This window comes from Gymnoscopelus braueri (genome assembly GCF_963280865.1).
Source record: "Gymnoscopelus braueri genome assembly, chromosome: 23".
In the NCBI taxonomy this organism is placed as follows: domain Eukaryota; kingdom Metazoa; phylum Chordata; class Actinopteri; order Myctophiformes; family Myctophidae; genus Gymnoscopelus; species Gymnoscopelus braueri.
Window position 1 is genome coordinate 6,033,588 of NC_137625.1, and position 16,233 is coordinate 6,049,820.

General features: G+C 40.1%; 1 protein-coding gene across 1 annotated transcript in view; it reads right to left on the reverse strand.

The window, feature by feature from the left end:
• Positions 1–2,105: 2,105 nt before the first annotated feature.
• Positions 2,106–16,233, reverse strand: part of myrfl (myelin regulatory factor like) — a gene marked incomplete at both ends in the record, with an annotated part of 53,658 nt that continues 39,530 nt past the window's right edge. Inside the window, one exon of the mRNA XM_080420600.1 lies at positions 2,106–2,175. Coding sequence (XP_080276726.1) covers positions 2,106–2,175 — 70 coding nt within the window. The remainder of the gene's footprint in view (positions 2,176–16,233) is intronic.

Below are 16,233 nucleotides of genomic sequence, written 5' to 3' on the forward strand. Positions count from 1 at the left end.
GAAAGAGGGACTTATGCTCTAACAACCTCCTGAAAGGCTGGTAAGCCAAGACAGAGCAGAGTAACAAAAGAGGTTCTGTCTCAGAACAGAGGAAGAGGGCTACACAAATTCACAGAGGAGTTGATAAGGAGATAATGGCAGGTGTGTAAGGGTGCAGGGTTGGCCGGATCTGATTGGTCAAGCGGAAAAGACGTGAGGTGAAGTTTGCGTGAGTGACCAATGCATGTAGAGGCGTTCAACAGAGCAGAACCATAACCGAACGCCCACACGACAGCACGAGACGAGCCAGTGTGCGACAACTGGACGCTCCATCCCTTCGCTCAGTGCTCAGCGCTAGCCTCGTTCCGAGCCTTCTCTCATCTCTGAGGAGACTGGAAGACTGGAAGTGAATGTGACGCAACTATTTCTGCCGTGCCTGTGTGATGAGTCATTGGCCGTTTCTCAATATCCGTTCTTGTCTGTACTCCCGTCCTCGCGAACTCGTGATACGTCATCAGTCGCTGCCCAAGTACTGTTCCAATCCTCAAGTTCGCGTCTGACCAAGTACAGATCAAATGCCCGTATGTGAACTTGATCCGCCCACTTTACCGAGGAATAGCGAGGATCCATCAGAGCTGACTCGTGTGGACTTTTCACAGCAGATTGCCCAGAATGCAACACCGCACCGGACCGCCAGCGCTTGAAAAACAGGACCAATATGGCGGACACGGACCGCGGTAAGAAATGTCCGAATTCTTTTTTTGTTTTGCCACAGAATGTAATTTTAAGATTTATTTTAGGCTTGAATGTTGTTAATTAACTTCAAATCTGTGGCTGATTTGTGCACCGAACTTTCGGACGTTTGTGTAGCCGGCTAGCCGCTGTTAACCCGGCCGCAGATGACCGGCCCGTCAGACCACTGTACCCCGCCTAAGAAGCCTTATTTGCGGCCAGTCCTTTTGAAAGTGTCCGCTGGTTCAGCTGGGTCTTCTTTGTAGTGGTTCAAATGAGATCTAATTAGTTGTGGATATATTTATTGGACTTCTATAGTCTCAGCCAATTTTGGGGAGATAAAACTGCCTCTGACTAATGTTTGATACGTGTTTATGCGAGTAGTATTAACGTTATTTTACTTCAATTGAAGGTATACGTCCAGGGAGTTCATTCTGCGCTGAGCTGTCAACGAGACTTTTCACCAAGCAAGAGGACTTCATCCAGAGAAATATGCATGTGTTTATCAGTTGTGGAAAAAGTACTCAATTTTTTTACTTGAGTAAAAGTAACAATACTGCAATGTAGAAATACTCTGTTACAAGCAAAAGTCCGGAATTAAAAATGTACTTGAGTGAAAAGTATTGGTATAAAAATGTACTTAAATACCAAAAGTTTAAAGTAATCCTTATGCAGAATGTCCCATTTCACAAGTTTTCTTATGTATAAAATGTATAGAAATCTTTTGAAAATAGCAGACCTACAAGTCCTACAAGTGAGCTTGTAGATCGGCTATTTTCTAATGGCCGAAATGTAGATATGGCTCAAGTGGTCTTGATTGATTGATGTACTTTATTTAGTAAGACGTGAGAACAGTACATGACAGTACATAACAGTACATGGAAGTACACATTCACAATACAAGGTCTACTAAACTGGAAATCTCATTAAGCACTGAGCTTGTTTAAGATGAGAACCCCATGCACACAAATCATGGTCAATGTATGTTTTGTAATAATAATCTAAATCTACAAAGTAACTAGTAATTAAAGTTTTCAAATAACTGTAGTAGAGTAAAAGTACGACATTTGCCTCTGAGGCGTAGTGGAGTAAGAGTAGGCTACTGAAAATTGGAAATATACCAGTAAAGTAAAACTACCTAAAAATTTGACTTACAGTATACAGTACTTAAGTATATACTTAGTTACTTTCCACCACTGGTGTTTATTAATATTTATCAAGCTTGATTCATGTCGTACGCCTGTACATCATTCATTTATTTTTTTATGGATGTTTATATCCAACCGTACCACCTTCCTGAGTGTTATTGTACTTCTCCCCATGATATCAGGTATATTACAGCCTGTAAATGTAAACAGCATGAGGTACAGTCCTATACATTTGGGCTGAAAGGATCAGAATGAGTATAAACCAGACTGCATGTTGGCTACGTGTTGGCTAGTGTTTTCTGTGGCACATGGTGGACTGTCAGACATCAGAGAACACAGCAGTGTCACAGCTCTTTATATCCCAAGCATCTTCCTGGGCTGACACGGTAGGGATCATGGAATCATGGATCTTGTTCGGATCCATTAGATTGGTTGTGTATTTATTTACAAGCAAATTGTCGTATATTATGAGGCAGCAAACCGTGTGTTTAGCAGGCTTGTTGGTGGTTATAAGAAGTGGAGGAGAAGAGACAGAGACGTCAGGGTTACCAGGTTCCCAATCATTCATTTATTCAGCATCAACAACAAACAAACAGCATCCAGGGAAGCAGCCATGAGCAGAGCCCCTGTTCCCCAGCCCTTCGGCCAAGGACTGCACTAGTACTGAGTTAGATTTTAGTCTCCCTTTTAAACACTGTAGCATGTGGGTGGGGGTCCATGAGAGCGCCCAACAGCTGATCAAGCTCTGACATGATTTGCAAGTGCCTGGAGGAAGGGAGTGGAGACAATGTCCAGACCTGATTCCTCCAGGTCAACATTGCATTCCACACCAGGGCGGCAGAGTCCCGATTGCAAACACTATTTCTTCTTTAACTGCAGTATCCTGTAGTACTATTTCTATATGTTTTGGCTTGCATACTGTTCAGATACCACAAAATCATTTAGATGTCAGTGCTTGCTACCTGTCCTATAAATCTGTCTCCCTGCAGGTTGGCAAAGCCTCCTCAGTAGACTTCAGAGGTGATTTGTTTATTAATGTTGATGTTTTACAGTCAAATTCATTGAAATAAACATGCATTTAAGAGCTACAATATATATACTACCCACGTGAAGAACATCTGTTCATATAACAACGTGCACGACCAATCTGGAAAACTACATTCTTCAATACTAATGAATAAAAAATAAAAATAAAGCTCAGATAAAATTAATATTGTATTGACTATTTTTTGCAGATACAAAAAATAGATTTCTGTGCATTGCAGCTGAAGATCAGAGTGGAATCATTCAGTTCCCTTATTTCTCCACATAGAAGGTGACAACTCTAGCTGGAGGGAAGAAGGGAGGGTAGAGAGACAGTGAGGGAGGGGGGAGGGGGGGTAGAGAGAGAGAGAGAGAGAGAGAGAGAGAGAGAGAGAGAGAGAGAGAGAGAGAGAGAGTGGGGGGATACTACATTCCTATAGCTGACAGAGAGAGAAAGAAAGAGAGAGAGAGAGAAGAGGAGGTATTTGCTATAAAATTACCTAGAGACCTAGTTGATCGATCCTAATTCCACATCCTTTTGAATAGTTTGGGAATTATCAATACACACGGATACAAACAAATCTAGTTTCCCAGTTTTACTCACAGCATCAGTGAATAATGCATGTCAAAATACACATTCATTTCTTACTGAGACCCTTTGTTTACATTTAGCTATCAGTAGAAAGGGGGGGGGGGGTCGATGGACATGAAACGAGAGTGAAAGGGAAATTGCATTATCCTCCAAAGGTGAGGAAACAGTTGACAAGAAAGGTTACACAATGTCTGTTGTATTGAAGTGGTTTGGATTTCTCATAAGTGATGCAGCACGGTAAAACAGTCTGCGGAATATGGCATCAGTGGGTGCAAACTGACTGATGACATATTCATATCCTTCTTAATGAAGAGAAAAGCTGGAAAGCTGGACATTAACATTGTCTTTTAGTTGACTGTAACAATCTCCTGCAATGTCCCACAACGAGGGAGAGAGCATTATCTCCCTCACCAGTCCACTTCTAGCCTTGTGAAGATAATGTTCACATTCATATTTTATTTGAATGCAAAAATGTATTCTAAACCAAGCCATGTTTGCACTGTCAATGTTTACATAAGGTAATTGTCATTTTTATTTTAAAGGAGAAGTTCATCCCAAAAATGACTTATTTTTTATCAATTACACATGCATGAAGCCTTGAATTCATGAAGATTTGATGACTGGCGGAGTCTCCGGTAGGACACCCAATGAGTCTCTCCTACTGAGTCTCCTCTTCTCTTCACTCCTCCTGAGTCTGACCGATGACCCGGTCATCAAATTATTGGCCCCATAAATTCAAGGCTTCATGGGGTTTGTAATTGATAGAAAATAAGTAATGTTTTGGGTGAACTACTCCTTTAATAACTATATTCTATAGCTTAACTCAGTGATTCTCAGTTTTTTTTCCTCAGTGCTTTTCTAGGACCCCTAGTTTGACATACATTATATTAGGCCACAGACCCCCATTTCATATGATCTTTATTCAACCGTATCATACATTGTGTACTCTTCAGTGTTTATATAACTCTGAGAGCGTACATGCACATGGGACCCAGATTAACCATTAGGGGTCCATTGTGTTCCACTTGTACGCTCTCAGAGTTACAGACCCATAGGGGTCCATTTTGTTCCCAATTATCAATCATTTAACTGGGAATCCCCTGAAACCCCCTGAAGGACCCTTCTCATTGATCGTCGTTCAACTAAAGAACTCCCTGGTTTCTCCAGGTTTTAGTAATAATTACCAGGATACTCTTCAAACTGGCAGTATTATGTAATTGCAGTATATATCATGATAAATAGTGATATCGATCAATATGGGGAAAAATATATTGTGATATAATATTTTGCCATATCAGCCAGGAAATGCATACTGGAGCTGCTGGCTGAATTGATTCTGCTGATTGACCTGTCAATCTCAATGAATGTATCAGGGAAGACGGTCACTGAGTGTTCATAACATTGATGTCAACTGGAGATTCATTTCAATACAATTACTACAATACTATACCCCTTCATACCTCCCTAAACACACACACACACACACACACACACACACACACACACACACACACACACACACACACACACACACACACACACACACACACACACACACACACACACACACACACACACACACAGTAACTAAAAACATGGAAGATGTTAGAGGGAGTAATAGCCATGGATACACGACGTTCGACTGTCACGACCGTCATGGATGAACTTCAACCTGGTGTTTGCACTTTCTCCATTTATGGCCCGTACATCTACATAAACGTTCATATTTTAAATATAAAGTGCTTATCCCATGGCCACGGATGTTAAATTTATGTAAGGGCTCTCAGAAGTACCCGTATCATCCCTATTGTTCAATAAAAAGCATTTTAATCTGATCGGTGGCCATTTTCTCCTTATGCTTTCAACTGTGTGACCCTATCGGTTGGTAGGTGTATTGCACTCTGATACATTATGAGAAAATGGACACTGATCGGATTAAAATGCTTTTTATTGAACAATACAGAATATACAGGTACCTTTGAGAGTCCCGTGCATAATTGTAACATCCGTGGCCATGGGGTAAGCACTTTATATTTGAAATCTGAACGTTTATATAGATGTACGGACGTAAATGGAGAAAGTGCAAACACCAGGTTGAAGTTGATCCATGACTGTAACAGGAGTTTTCATGTACCGCAGGGTAATACTGCAGTAGCAGTTAATAAATAGACGAACAAATGAATTAATATACTTTAACGTGCGGAATCCGAAACAGGCAGCGCTGTGTATTTTGTTACGATTACGGTGATTAGTAGCCTATTATTGACACCAGCTGGGCGAGTGAGTCGTGTAACTTTCCTGACGTTAAGCTGTGTATGTGTTCAACAACACAGCCATGCAGCCTTCCAGTTTAAGTGCCGATTTCAGCTTGGGAAAAGCAGCCTCCAACGGGTTTGGGTACGTGGTTCATAGTCACCATTGCGTTATCATGGTATTCCTATTCTTGCTGTTATATTATTGCAAATGATTGTGTGTGTACACCCCTGCTTCTTCCCAATAAAGTGGAATCCTTTTGGGAGAAATTTGACAGACATGTTGGTGATGAGATAAAGCTCTGAACAAGGTTATTATAGGTTTATAGGTCTGGTATTTGTAGTGTACCCCCCATCCAGTCCGGAGGAAGAGAAAGAAAGAGAAAAACATATGACAAGACAAAGAAGACTAGACTAGGACAACAAGATTAGTATTATTATTATAATTTTTTTTAATTTTTTTTTCTTCTCTTGTACATATTTTTCACTCTTCATACCAGTAACCTGTAAGCTGGTTATATGACGTTCTGTATAGTAGTGTGTATATCTGTCTCTTATATGTCATCATGATTTGTGTGCATGGGGATCTCATCTTAAACAATTAAGCTCAGTGCTTAATGAGTCTTCCAGTTTAGTAGACCTTGTATTGTGAATTTGTACTTCCATGTACTGATGTTCTCATGTCTTACTAAATAAAGTACATCAATCAATCAATCAATCAATCAATCAATCAATCAATCAATCACTCAGCCACACTGTCAGTCAGTCATAACATGAGGGAGTAGAAACTATTAACTAAACACACACTATTATAGTTTAGCATTTGTAATTGGTTTTAATGTTTTATTTCGTTTAGAGTTTAGTTTTGATTGGTTTTGAAAGTAGATTTTCTAGTTGGCTTAGTTTTTGTTCCATGTTTAGTAGTTGTAGTGTTAGTTTTAGTTTAAAAATAAAAAAAATGTATTTGTAATATGTTTTAGACAAGGGCAAGATTCAACAAGGTCAGAAAAATAGCAAAAGCAAAAGATCTACATGCTCACGTTACGAGCTTGTAGAACGGTTTTATTTGACAAAGACTAAAACTAAGCACATTTTCTGGTTTTAGTTCTTCTTCTCTTCTCTTCACTCCACTATCAGTTACAACTGCAACACGACTCCTCCCCTCCCCCTAAGGCTTTAGACTACATCTTATTGTATGTCACAAACAAACCAACCAACCAGAATCTCAACTGAGAATACAGGTTCTGTTTCAAGTTCTGCCTATAAAGAGGCTCATTGGTCCAGTTCAAACCCTGCACTGACACACAACAGACCTCTTAAACAGCAGCTACAGAACAACAACAGGTAAGCCCCGATATCCTTGGAACAACATATGTGGAGTGAATGTGGGGGACTTTAGTGTTTTTTTCCTATGTCTGTGTTGTTCTTTATTTTCACTTTGTCTAGCACTTTGGTCGACCTTTGATCTTTATCAATGTGTTTTATATATGAGGTTTGAGTTGAGGTTATTAACTTGGGTAATATGCATCAGCATCTCAGGTATAAACAAATTGATGTATTGTTCCAATACTGTGCAATACATACTGAGACAGATATATGTTTTATTTTTATTGTTATATAATGATCCATAGGACATCTACACAAGTTGTATCCATACATGCCTATTTTAATGAGTTGCTTAGTCAGTAGTAAAAATAACATAACAGCTGATCGGTCAGTCAAATCAATACAAACTAAAGGACAGTAGGGGTTCTCAAACTTTTTCAAGTCAGGGACCCCTAAGTAACATTTATTTGGCCGTGGACCCCCATCTGAACATATTTCGTGCTAGAGACCCCTTATAAGATTTGTGTATACAAGTACATAAGTTGTACCAAAATGTCAGAATAGACTGGATAATGGCCATGCATTATAGAACACATTATGTAACAAACCATTTCTAATGTTCTACTCTCATAAATATGTTAAGTGATGCAGAGTATATATTATATAGAACTACTGTAATGTGTTAAAAATAATGTCCACACAAAGGGTTCAGAACTGTCTCCAGTCAACCACAAACTGTGTTTTACATCAGACATGGAGATGGAAATTCTATATACTCTACATTTATACTTTTTAAGTAATGCAATTCCCTCATCACGAGTGCAAAGAATGGAAACTGTGTGGTTGTGTGTGAAGAAGGTGAAAGTGTCAATGTTTCTTCCTCATTTGATTTCTAAAGAGGCTCTGTTGAAATATGAGGAACTATGGCAACAATGACTTCAGCTTTTTGCAGCTTGTCCTTGAGTCAAACAACATAATAAGGTTCCTCTTTGCTTGGCCACTGGTGATGAGCACAGAGCATCTAGTGGTCAGTCTTCAGTGGTACTGAGACATAGAGACAAAGGTGAACTGGTGTGTTCAGTACATCCACCCCAAAGTGGATTCAGGCGCAGGTTTAAAACATATATTTATATATATTTATAACATATGAAAATGTTTTGTGCCAGCGACCCCCCCCCCTCCTACAAGAGAAGATGTGTTTAAAAATTCTAAATGATTCAACGTTTTTCGAACACAAAAATAGCAGATGTACAAGCTTGCAGATCTGTGAGCTTGTAGATCTGATGTCTTTTTTAATAGCCATCTCTAAAACCTAAAATGTATTTCTTGTCTATATTATCAACATTTTCAAATGTTTTGGTCAAATGATACTGAAGCCACCTTAACACCCATTAAAACCGGGAAAGCATCTGTGTCATTTTAGATTTTAGGGCTGGCTATTCAAAAAATAGCAGATCTACAAGCTCAGATCTACGATCTAGGAGATCGTGTTTTTTCAATTACTTTTTTCATTTATTTTTAATAATTATTTTGGAAAAAGATAAACATTAAATACAATACAATAAAATAAAATAATCGACCTTAATCAACTTTTTTTTTTAAGAAGTCATATTTTTATGGCCCCTTGTCATAGATGCTTATACACATGATTTCACATCCTGAAATAAGGGTAGATGTTTAGATTGTACTTCTATCTCATGTTGCCTTACGTCAAGGATAACTGAAGTGAAACATGGCTTACCCCGTTCTCCCTATATATGGTTAAAGTGGTGTAACTGAACAGTATTGGACATAAAAGGTTTCCACCCGACAGTGACCATATATATAACAGACGTGCATGAGCTGTTAACAAATGATGAACACTCATTTATAGTCAGACATTCAGTGGAGACATTCACAGACCAACAGCTCAAGGCTATAAGGCACTGGACAACTCTCAGTGGCCACCACAGAGATTATTATCTGTTTACTCGCTTCACTAACATGTACCTGACCCCCCCCCCTAAATACTGTACAAATTACCTGAATTTACACATGACATATGAATGTGTCTATTCCTTGTTCAAAGTGTGTGAGCTGTTGTAATTGCCTCAGCCAATACTTTGTTTTAAAGTGAGCTTTCATGCTTTTGAAAAGTGCAATAATTTGCATTAGTCATGTAAAACAGTCATTTTACATTTCCTTTCCCTCTCTCACTGATGATTGTATGATTGTATTGTGTATTATTGGTGCTTCTGTGCTCCCTGCTGTTCCAGTCCATGTCATTTGTGGAAGAGTGGAAGTCACAGTGATGGTTGCTACTGTCTCTGGGTGTCAGTCAGTCAGTCAGTCAGTCAGTCAGTCAGTCAGTCAATCAGTCAGTCAGTCAGTCAGTCAGTCAGTCAGTCAGTCAGTCAGAGCCATCAAAAGAAATTTTGAAAACAGGGGAGGGGACCTCTTACAGAACTTCAACATAATCTCGGCCTACAGGAGAAACAAAAACTTAAAAGACCACTTGGTCCACAGCAAATTGAAACCATGGAACCAGGTAATTAGGACAAGGCCTAACTACTTTAGCCCAAAACAAACTGTTAAAAACAGGACAAACAAAAATATAATTATCCTAAGACAGAACATCACATACAACACCAGAAATTGTGTTTATCTGATTACTTGCCAAGTATGTGGATTACAATATGTAGGAGAGACGAGCAACTCCATAGCAATTAGAATAAGCCAACATAAATATACCATTAATAATGAAAAGGATACCCATTTGTTAATTGTTCAACACTTTATGACACATGGAATTGAGGCTATAAAGGTATGTGGCTTGGAATACAATGACCGCTGGACAATTGGACAGAGAAGATTCCATGAAAAAGAATGGATCACAAGACTTAGCACAAAATATCCAGGTGGTTTAAACTTTTAAACTGCCCAACAGAACTGAAACCCTTCACAAATTCTCACTAAACTAAACAATGGAGTTGATCACCTACATCAAACCACATAGTTAAGTGGGAGATCTCATTGTTGAGTTAGTGAGAATATTAATGAAGACACATTGATACCAAGAGCCATCAGCAATTGGGCCATCAACAGGGAGCTCATTGTCTTCCATAATGGAGGTGTGAACAGCAGAACTGTAGATATGCTAACTGGATTCCAAGCTTGTAACCTTTTAGCACCTATCCCTTAGTTATAAAATATAATGTAAACACATCTTTAACTGGAATTAAGAAAGAGTGGAAATAATTTTAAATCCGAGGGTCTGCGGTTACCATGACTCAGAGAATTGACGCCTCTGCCCTGCACAGTCAAACAGAAATCACAAACCTTTAAAACAGAAATAGTCTATGTAAGTTTAATTACACAGTCAGTGGGGCAAACACAGTCCCCACCAATATTATTTACGATTCTGTGCTTATCGGTACATAACTCGGACGGCGCTGAGTCGACTAGCAGACCATCGGCCGGTCGTCGCGGGCACTCGCGCCTTGAGGCGCTCGGGCGCGACTCCTCGGCCTCAAGGTCTACTGAGTCGGCGCGCCTCTGTCATGGTCAAACTTTATTTTAAATGGAACTCACAAAGCCTTAATAACATAAATAGTTTATGTAAGTTTAATTAATTGCAAAACATGACACCTCTTATTCAAAACAGATGGCGAATGCACCTTCTCTTTATAGGGCCTACACAGATAGTACCACAAACTACCTGTGAGGCCTCTTTGAATTGAATCTCATAGTCAGCAGTCAGTCAAGCTAGTACCTCTGATTTTGTGAGGGGAGTCATCTAAAGCAAACTTTAGTTATGCACATTTGCAAGCATGGAGGTATATTCATGCTTGCAAAATGTTTATAACATTTCCTAAAAACCTAACCATGTTTATACATATATATAAACAAAGATTCAACACAAAGAATAGACCATACATATGGAACAGAGAAACATGCCTGAACATGAACAGGCCTAAAACAGGCACATGAGTCATCAAAGGGCCCCAGCAGGATGGGCCATCAACAGCACCAACCAATGAGGACAGTGGCCACAGAGAAGCCACGCCCACAACAGAAACACATAAATACAGGAAAGAAGACACAGGAAATCATTCTCACCCGGAGAATCGCATCTGATGAAGTACAATAAACAGTACGAAAACGTTTATGCATTTGAGAATGAACCGACGGACCCATGGACAAGGACAGGCCTGGCGGGAAAGAGCCAGACCAGATGGAGAAACCAGGAACAACCACAATCCCAGGAGGGATATGGAACCAAACCAGGTAAGCCAGGTAGGTAGGCACAGACAAACCTACATACACACACCACATGGAGAGAGAAACAATGATTTTCACAAATCAATTAGAGGGATAAACAACTTGATTGTTGCACTACACCATTCACAGAATGTAAACATAGACAAATACCCAGAGAGTATTGCTAGAAAATAACAAGAACTGATGGATTTTATAAAACCAGCAAAACCAACAGAGAGAACCTTACTGCTACTACAAGGAAGTGCAAAGAATTGGTCTTACACCACTTTGTTAATATTAATAGAACACTTTAACACATTGATTGAAAACACAAAAAAGGACCTATCCCAGTGCTTAACACGGGAATACGACAGGGCCTTCTCCATTGCCACTAAATGGGCAAGAAAAAATCTAGGAAGGCGCCTAACAGAGAAGACACTGGGCTTAGCCCGTACAGCAGTAACAGAATTATATAGCACAAAAGCACACACCACAACACACCCCACACCACAGGTCCCCCGTCCTCCCCCATCCCCGTCCTCCCCTCCTTCCTTTCCCTCTACAGGCAACCCAGGCACGGTAGAAACAAGAGAAGACCCAACTGGAGGAATGGGGACCGTAGCAGCAACAACACAGGGCCCAGTAGAACTAACACAGGAAGAGTTCCCAGACCTGCCTACAACAAGCAGCAGAACACCCGAGGAGCCATGGGCAGAGATTGGACCGAATGGAAACCAAAGGAAACAGAAGGTCACTAACAGAACAGAACAGAACCCAAGAAACACACCCAAACCACAGAGGGATAATCCCACCAGGGGGCAAACTACACCACCCAGAGACACACCCCAGAGGACAACCCAGGAGAGGAGGAACAGTGAAGGGAACCAGACAATACCAGAGGGACCTACCGAAGACACTAATACACAGAGGGAGGCCCCAGCACGAGAAGAAACCAACGAGACAGAACCAAGAAAACCACGCCACTGGAGAGGCTTAAATAAGGAAACCAAACACAAATGGAGATTAGTACCAAACCGAGACATCATCATAATTGGAGACTCCAACCTGTCTCGGATCCCGACAATCACAGATGACAGAGTCCAGATAGAATCCTACTCTGGAATGAACCTGGAATGGGCCGAAACAGTCCTGAGCAAGGCTGAGAAAAATGAGACGGCCACACACCTCATCATCTCGGTGGGAATTAACAACAAGAACCAAAGAACTAGAAAAACAAGCCACACAGCCTTGAAGAAACTCCGCACAACAGCCAAAAAACAATTCCCCTGCGCAGACAGACGCATAGCACTAATCAACTACTCAGAAAGCCTAGGAACTGACCCGAAGAATATTCTGATAAGCCTAAATGAAGAAATAAAGAAAGAGCCCCACCTCCCAAAATTGCCCGCAACCCACTTCAAAACAGGATCAGACAACGTCCACTGGGAAGAAGACACAGCCAAACTGATGCTACAGCACTGGCTCAACTCTTTAAACTAATACGGCCCGACAGCTCAAACCGGCAGGGCCTTATGGAGTCGGATATAATTAATCTGTCTCATTTTTTCCGACCAAACGAACACCAGAAAACACTTTTGGAAAAAGGTTTGTCATTTGTCCCCACCCTGGACATCTACAAACAACAATCACAAAGCTTGAGAATAGATGTGTCAAAATACCATCGCAGACTCAAATTAGCTACACATTTTGGAGTTGGAAACAACACGGAAATTCCGCGCTTCCACCTTCCATCATACTGGGAACCAGAGGAGGACAAAATACCGGACAACCTAAAACAATTGATCCAGATGGACAGAGCCACAGTACAAAATGTACCAGGACACCTGAGAGAAAAAAATAACATCACAACAGAACAGGTGAGAGCTCTAAGATCATTAGCTAACAACCAGGACATTGTGATTAAGCCTGCAGACAAAGGGAGCCGTATAGTCATTTTGGACAGACAACAATATGTTTTTGAGGGTTTAAGACAGTTGAATAACTCAAATCACTATGTGGAGTTGGAGGCACCCATTTTTAAACAAACAGCAATAGAAGTTGGGGGTGTCATCACCGAATTAAGAAAGAAAAAATTTATAGATCAGAAACAAGAAAAGTACCTACGGGGCGAAAATTCCCCAAGAGCTAGAATTCTCTACCTTTTACCCAAAATCCACAAGGATCCTAGTACATGGACTATTCCTTATGAAATTCCACCTGGTCGCCCAATTGTTTCGGATTGTAACTCAGAAACATATGCCACAGCAGAATTTATTGAATTCTACTTAAACCCACTATCTGTAAAACATCCAAGCTACATTAAGGATACATATGACTTTATTGATAAAATAAAAAACATCACAGTGCCTCAGGGGGCCATTTTGTTTTCAATAGATGTTGACAGTTTGTATACCAATATAAACACAGTGGCGGGGCTGAAGGCAATCAGAGATATCTTTATAAAGTACCCTGACAGACAAAGACCAGACGCAGAACTATTGAAACTGCTAGAATTAAATTTGACCAAAAACGATTTCACATTTGATGGGAAAACCTTCCTTCAGATCAGTGGAACAGCCATGGGAAAGAAATTTGCACCATCTTATGCCAACATTTATTTGGCTTTGTGGGAAGAAACCGCACTCAAAAAGTGCAGATTCAAACCCACACATTATTTCAGGTTTCTAGATGATATTTTTGGAGTTTTTGAGCACTCCACAGAGGAATTTGAGCAGTTCATCCAAATCCTAAACACACATCATGCCTCAATAACAGTGAAATATGTCACGAACAAAGAACATATTGACTTCCTGGATGTGACAGTCTTCAAAGGAAAAGACTTCAATACCACCGGCAAACTGGATTTAAGGGTATTTTTTAAGGAGACTGATACACATGCATTGCTCCACAAAACTTCCTTCCACCCAACCCATTGTTTCGCAGGAATAGTCAAGTCACAGCTCCTACGTTTCAAGAGAATCTGCACACAAGCAGCAGATTTTGAAAAAGCCTACAAGACTCTGTTCACAGCATTAAGGAAACGTGGATATACAAGAACATTTCTCAGGAAAGCATACAACACGTTCCAGGAAGTGAAAATAAGGAATGAGAAACCCACACTAGCTTTAGTAACCACATTTTCTAGCCAAAGTTTACTGGCAAACAGAGCCATCAAAAGAAATTTTGAAAACAGGGGAGGGGACCTCTTACAGAACTTCAACATAATCTCGGCCTACAGGAGAAACAAAAACTTAAAAGACCACTTGGTCCACAGCAAATTGAAACCATGGAACCAGGTAATTAGGACAAGGCCTAACTACTTTAGCCCAAAACAAACTGTTAAAAACAGGACAAACAAAAATATAATTATCCTAAGACAGAACATCACATACAACACCAGAAATTGTGTTTATCTGATTACTTGCCAAGTATGTGGATTACAATATGTAGGAGAGACGAGCAACTCCATAGCAATTAGAATAAGCCAACATAAATATACCATTAATAATGAAAAGGATACCCATTTGTTAATTGTTCAACACTTTATGACACATGGAATTGAGGCTATAAAGGTATGTGGCTTGGAATACAATGACCGCTGGACAATTGGACAGAGAAGATTCCATGAAAAAGAATGGATCACAAGACTTAGCACAAAATATCCAGGTGGTTTAAACTTTTAAACTGCCCAACAGAACTGAAACCCTTCACAAATTCTCACTAAACTAAACAATGGAGTTGATCACCTACATCAAACCACATAGTTAAGTGGGAGATCTCATTGTTGAGTTAGTGAGAATATTAATGAAGACACATTGATACCAAGAGCCATCAGCAATTGGGCCATCAACAGGGAGCTCATTGTCTTCCATAATGGAGGTGTGAACAGCAGAACTGTAGATATGCTAACTGGATTCCAAGCTTGTAACCTTTTAGCACCTATCCCTTAGTTATAAAATATAATGTAAACACATCTTTAACTGGAATTAAGAAAGAGTGGAAATAATTTTAAATCCGAGGGTCTGCGGTTACCATGACTCAGAGAATTGACGCCTCTGCCCTGCACAGTCAAACAGAAATCACAAACCTTTAAAACAGAAATAGTCTATGTAAGTTTAATTACACAGTCAGTGGGGCAAACACAGTCCCCACCAATATTATTTACGATTCTGTGCTTATCGGTACATAACTCGGACGGCGCTGAGTCGACTAGCAGACCATCGGCCGGTCGTCGCGGGCACTCGCGCCTTGAGGCGCTCGGGCGCGACTCCTCGGCCTCAAGGTCTACTGAGTCGGCGCGCCTCTGTCATGGTCAAACTTTATTTTAAATGGAACTCACAAAGCCTTAATAACATAAATAGTTTATGTAAGTTTAATTAATTGCAAAACATGACACCTCTTATTCAAAACAGATGGCGAATGCACCTTCTCTTTATAGGGCCTACACAGATAGTACCACAAACTACCTGTGAGGCCTCTTTGAATTGAATCTCATAGTCAGCAGTCAGTCAGTCAGTCAGTCAGTCTTTGTGTCCAGGGGCCTGTTGGTGTGACAGGGTTATTTCAACAACTTTCTCCTCACCATGTTAATATGCCTTTGGCTGATACAACCTAAAGTACTGTATCTCATTTATGGACTTTCTTGACCATATATTTTAGTTTATTAGTTGTAGTGTTCTTTTTAGTTTTGTATCGCTTGTCAGGGGCGATTCAGAAAGCTCAGAAATGTTTTGAAAATAGCCATACAAACTCACAATGCGTCGTAGCGGGCTTGTATAATCAGCTTTTTTTTAACAATATTTTGTAGAACAATGTTGGATATTGACAAAGACTAAAACTAATTCTCTCTAGGATTTTTGTTTGTTTTTTTGTAAACACCTGATTTTGAATTCCTCAAGTCAGTGTATTAAAGTCTTTCACTTTTAAGAAAATGGTCATTTTA